This window comes from Petaurus breviceps, unplaced genomic scaffold, assembly GCF_028583685.1.
Source record: "Petaurus breviceps papuanus isolate PSGF00001 unplaced genomic scaffold, PetGlider_PUasm1.0 90808, whole genome shotgun sequence".
In the NCBI taxonomy this organism is placed as follows: Eukaryota; Metazoa; Chordata; class Mammalia; order Diprotodontia; family Petauridae; genus Petaurus; species Petaurus breviceps.
In genome coordinates, this window is record NW_027187349.1 from 2135526 (window position 1) to 2141691 (window position 6166).

At 38.9% G+C, this 6166-nt stretch overlaps 1 protein-coding gene across 2 annotated transcripts in view; it reads right to left on the reverse strand.

The window, feature by feature from the left end:
• Positions 1-6166, reverse strand: part of EZR (ezrin) — a 71334-nt gene that overhangs the window by 63304 nt on the left and 1864 nt on the right. For both annotated transcript variants that reach the window (XM_069070339.1, XM_069070338.1), the window contains exon 2: positions 5863-5944. In XM_069070339.1, coding sequence (XP_068926440.1) covers positions 5863-5874 — 12 coding nt within the window. In that variant the 5' untranslated portion in view covers positions 5875-5944. The remainder of the gene's footprint in view (positions 1-5862; positions 5945-6166) is intronic.

A 6166-nucleotide genomic window follows, 5' to 3' on the forward strand; every position in this document is an offset into this window, starting at 1 on the left:
CACACACACACACACACACACACACACACACACACACACACACACACCCCTAGCCGTGTGACCTTGGGCAAGTTACGTAACCCCAACTGCCCTCCAAAAAGCAAATAAATAAATAAATAAATAAGAGAAATGAAAAAATATGAGGAATTCAAAGAAACATGGAAAGACTTGCAGGAACTGAAAGCAAAAAGCAGAATTAGGGGAACAAGGGACATAAATGACTATGATAATGTAAGTGAAAAGACCTAAGAATTCAGAGCATATGTAGTAGTTCCAGAAAATTGATGAAAAAATGCACTTCTCTACTACCCAATGAAGAGAGGTGGTGGCTAGACTATAGATGCAGATGGTGCATACACTGTAAAATGTAATCACTGTATTCATTTGCTTTGGCAGTTTTTCTTTTCTAAGACAAGGTTCTGAAATAAGTTTAAGTATGTGTGGGCGTGTTGGGGTGGGGTGGGGGTGGGCGTGAGGCTGGAGATTTAGAGGGGAGAGAGAACAGAGATTAAATGTAAAAGGCCTCTGCATCAATAGCAGAATGTCCAATTAAAGGGGGAAGAGGAAAGGGAGAAAGAAAAGTTATGAAAGGAATCGATTATGAAACAATCTCTCTCCTATGCCTCATGTGGAATTTCCAGCTTCTTCCCTAATAAGCACCAAGATCCAAGAGATTTTCTACTGTCTATTATATAGTAGATAAATCCTAGCACTGTCCATCCAGAGTTATGAAGCTGTCGTCACAGATTGGATTTGAACCTAGGTTTTCCCTGACCCCTCCTCCCCCCTAGCCCAGGCTGATTCTAGTATGATTAATGGTTAATAATTTTTTAATTTTAGGCTGCCTTTCCTATTACCAAAGGGGCACATTTTTGACTATCTCATTCTCCATCCAGTGGTAGGGAAAGAAATTCTGCATTTTTTCCAAAACAATTTAGGGGAAAGAATAAAAAAAAAACTTATCAATAGACATAATATCTATTAAGCTCCAAATCAGCCATAACTAAGCACACACATCTATTTTATATTAGCATTTACAGAAGAAAAAAAAAAGGCTGTCAGAAGTATCCTGGCAGTACCAGAGAGACAGAGTAATCTAAATTACTTAGATTCTAATGTCTAACAAATGTCTTTGTAACTGAACCTGATTAAAATAACCAGAGGTTATGAGATAAGGAATCAAAAGACTTCCATTTTAGGTCCAGTTTTGCCAAAAGCTTGCTATGTGACCTTGGATAAATCATTTTTTTTTTCTCTCCAGGGTCTCATTTGCAAAAATGAATGAGTTGGATTAGATAATCTTCTAGCTTTGAAATTCAATGATTCGGTGAATTCTGTAATTACTCAAAAGAAAAAGAAACTGGTGTTGGATAGAAAATCTCAAAGGCAAGCCTAACACTTCAAAACTGAAATGCAAAGTAACCATCTCTTTATGTCTTTTAGAGATAACTCCCTTTTAAGTTTTTCTTACCTGGACTATTTAGAAAAATAAAAACCTTTAGTCCCTTAAATCTTCAGGCCATGAAGACAATACCCTTTTCTGTTCTGTCACAACACAGTTTCAGAGGTTGGCTACAATAGTTTTTGTTTGTACCCTACAAGGTCTTGCAAATATATGACCCCTACAATGAATAAAGAGGGAGGAAGAAAATGGGTCATCCTAACCTGGAAGGCAGCAAAGAAATTGTGTTTATATAAGGCAGTTTGGGGCTTCCCATGACCACAGAGGAACAAACAGCAGATTGTGTACTGAAAGTATATTACTGGAGCTCAGAAAATTTACGATGGCTGATGAAAACACACTGCCCTGACCTGTTTCATTCTTTCCGTAACAATGCTTTTAGCTATTTCTGTGACTCCTAGATATTAATTTCAACATAAATAATGTATACCTGTCTGGGGTGGCATCAAGGTCCTCCCAATCCTAGTTGATTTAACTTCCATTGTCTCTAAAATGGAGCCTCACTCTTTTAGATGATGGGTGTTGTCAGGAAATGAAAAATATACATAAGTCAACTGCTTAAATGATGAGTACAAGTGACCTGGATATGCAGGCACAACAATTAAAACTACTTCGGTGATTAAGTTGAAAGGCAAGTGTGAGAGTTTTAAGGTCAGGTTGACAGTTCAAACCTAAATCATTCAAATTGATCTGTTCTTATATGAAAATTTCTCCATCTTCTCAATATCATAAGCAAACTACAACAAAACCAAAATTCATAGCTAGCAAAGGAATCCTAATACAAATAAACAAGGTATTGTTGGCCCTTTGCTGAAAGCCTGCGTAAAGACTAGACAGAAGGTACCACACTTCCAATTTAACATTTATTAGACACATATGGCAGTAGATTGGGTAAGGCAAGACCACCCACCACCCACTAGGGACCCCAACGGTCTTTCAGGCTACCTATGAAAAAGGTGAAAATGAAAGTCACTCAAAAATGTGGGTGTTTTATGAGTATATAGCAGATCCTAACCCATACTAAAAATCATTAAACAATCCTGTTAACCCAAGGAAAAATACTAAGACTACTTTTTCTTCATCATGGCAAGTGGATGGATGTGTATACAAAATATGTGGTCTATTATCAGTCATCTTTAGACCAAAGATGTCTTGAGAAGGACAGCTATAAAGAAACGATACCAGTCTCTTGAGTACAGTAGTACTAACCTAAACACTGGAAGAAAAAAAATCTACTTTTATGACAAGATAATCCAGAGAAATTCAGGGCTTTTTGGTCCTTAGGGTACAAGAATCAACATAGTCCTTTGTCAGAAAAATGGTCTTCAATTTCTGATGGGTTGTCTGTGTAAAATGACACGTAAATTGTCCACAGTCAACATGTTGGCTCATTTTGCTTGTCTACACTTCCACTGACTGGTACAAGGAAAAGTTCTATGGAGGTGGGAAGGAGTCATTGGGAAGCAGCATCTGTTTTTGTAAGCATCAATAATGCATTTTGTTTTTAAAAAAATTACATGACAAAACTAGTGAGTCTGTTTAATTTTCAGGAAAAATTAAATTGTCTTCTATTTTATGACTCATCAAAGCAAGGCAAGGCTCCTAACATGTGGCCTTCATGTATTTTTCTGCTGTAAGACAAGGTTCTAAGCTAAATTTGTGTGTCTATATGTATATGTGTATGTGTGTGTGTGTTGGGTGGGAAAGGTGTACAAAGGATCTGGATGGGGGGGGGGTGTAGAGAACAGAGACTAAACACAAAGGACCCTCTTCACCACCAACAGGATTTTCTATTTTGATCACTGAGTGTCAACTGCCAGTTTACTAGTATTGATTATGTGGGGGGAAACTCCACCAATCCAAGAGAGATTCACAATGTTTATAATTCAGTAAATATTAGGGTGACTGCATTTCCAATATAATTGGTTCCCTTTGTAACCCTATATATTTTATTTTAGGCATTTAAAAACATTATTCAGAGATAGGATCCACAGGCTTGATTCTCCAGACTGCCCAAATCCACAATACACAAAAAAGGTTAAGAATCCCTGCATAAAGGAATCTGGAGTGAAACCATGCCTGCCACTCCCCACCCCACTCCCTCAAAATGTAAATACTGTTAAGGGGAAAAAAAAATGAGAAAATGAGTAGAGTCTGGAAAAGATCTACCATTCTTGATACGTACAACAAAGTTCTTGCTAGAATTTCTGCCCTATTCCATTGGCTTTACTCTCGCTCATTTTGTTCTCCCAGAGATCCTCCCCTTCCCCAATCACAATGAAAAAATCTTTTATTTTAGAAGTAATCCTCTCTCCTGACCTACCCCTTTGCACAATGTTTTCCCAGATGTGTTCTCAGTAGGGAATTATAGCAAAAGGGTCAGTTTTCTGACAGCTACTAAGTTATAGCTAAAGTCACTCTTCCAGGGCAATTCTAATCTATTAGTCAATCCATCTAAGTGGAATGACTGATGTTGGGCATCAGAAATGAAAGATAAGAAGTGTGGACCATTTGTTTTGTTTTGTTTTGTTTTTTTATAGACAATGGGAAGGGGAAGGGAATAGGCATGTATATTGTACCTACTAAGTGCTTTTCAACAAACATCATCTCATTTGGTCCCCACAACAATCTTGCAAGATAGATGGCTATTAGTATTCTCATTTTTGCAGGTCAGGAAACTGAGGCAAGCAAAGGTGGATTTGCCCAGGGTCATACAGCTAAGCATCTAAGGCCATATTTTAACTTGGGGCTTCCTAACTCTAGGCCCAGCATGCTACCCACTGTGCTACCCCAATGTGAGTTGGAAGATTCTGTTCAGCATGAAATCTATGCTCCTATGAAATAAGCAATGTTAGCTGTATTAATGTTGGGCTTTCCAGAGAAACCCATAACAGAATAAAATTTCAGCTCTGCAAGAAACTCTAGCTTTAAAAAAAGTTTTCAAAACTAAAGCTTAAATCCCCATGCATCCCATATAGTACATTAAAAAACCAAAGCATATTTTCTCCATTGTGCTTCAAAAATGAACTAATTTATCTATTAAAAAAAAAAGTTGTTCTTGGGGGGAAATCATGATCTTGTCTCTAGTTTTCTAGTACAGTTCAGACTACTGATTAAACCACCCCCTTGTGGCAAAGCACAATAAAGCATGTAAGCATTGTTAAGCAACATTTCAGAAATGGACAAATCTGAACGTTTCCCATATTTTTCAGGAAAACCAAGATAAATCAGCCCTCTCAGACAAAGGAAGTACAAGAGATCTCAACATATCTGGGGTCAATACAATCACTGTGCTGCAAAGAGAACTTCTAGATAGCTCAAACACATCCCATTATACACTCCAGAACCCCCCACCGGGGTACTGCCTCCATCTGCAATTCAAGTCCATTACTAAAGTGCTACAGAGATGGGGATCCTGTTTTTGTCATCTGTCCTGTCTGACTCTTTGTAGATCCCATTTAGGGTTTTCTTGCCAAAGATACTGGAGTGGTCTGCCATTTGCTCCCCCAACTCATTTTACAAATGTGGAAACTGAGGGCAACAGGGTGAAGTGACTTGCCCAGAGTCACACAGCTAGCATCTGAGGCCACATCTGAACTCAGAAGATGAATCTTCCGGACTCCAGTCCTGACATTCTATCCACTGCACCACCTAGCTGCCCTTCAGTTTTGTTAGTGCCTTTACTAGGACTTTGACAGGGGCCCCACAAAAGGGACTGGAATTCTACAGCAATCTGTAAGACAAAGTCTTCTCTTCAAGGTGACTTTTTTTTAATTACAAAGAGAAACAGAGAAGCATTTCAGACCATTCCATTTCAGACCCTTTAAAGAACTCTGGTGGTCTCCTACTTCTGGTTACTTTGAATCCCCACCATGCAGTTCATGAATTGAATTCCCCATTAAAAAAAAAAAAAGACACTTCGATGTGGTGCTTTTGAGCCCAGGAATGCAATTTTCTAAAATGCAGTAGCCAGAACAGTCCAAAAGAGGTTTATGACTAATAAACCAGCCCTAACTACCGAATTCTGAATGAGAGGTTTCACTTAGGACTGGAACACTCTGTGGAGAGCTAAGTAGGAGAAACCATAATCCTGGTTTCTTGATATTTCTCAGAATCAACAAAAGGGGAAGGGTGGAAGGAGGGATAAAGGTTTTCCCTTTGTTTACTTTCCCCCTTAAAATAAAAATCCTATCTTACAAACACCATTGTCTAAGCCCTTAGTTCAAGGTCACAATACACATATACACATACATATATGCATGTATATAAGTAGATACGATATATGTACACATGTATGCACACATGCATATATACATACAAAAATATATAGATGCCACAAAGTTTCCAGCATAGATGGGCATCCAAGGCAAAGACTGGAAAGATAAAGCCGTGCTACTTACTGGTTTCGGCATTTTCGGCTCCTGATGTGTTCCTTAATATCTCTCCAAGCAAAGCTTTCATGCACAGAGCTCTCTTCTTTCCCTAAAGTCAGAGAAAGTCCCGTTGACAAAGGAAAGAAGGCCTTGTGCCTCCCACAGGCCAACCACAGGGATCTGAAGTCTGCCCCAAGACTGCTGGGGTTTTTAACAAACAGGCCCAACAGGGGAACTGGGGATGAGTCACCGGCCCCGTAATTATGGAGGAGCTCCCCCGTTGTTGTGTGTGTGTGTGTGTGTGTGTGTGTGTGTGTGTGTGTGTGTGTGT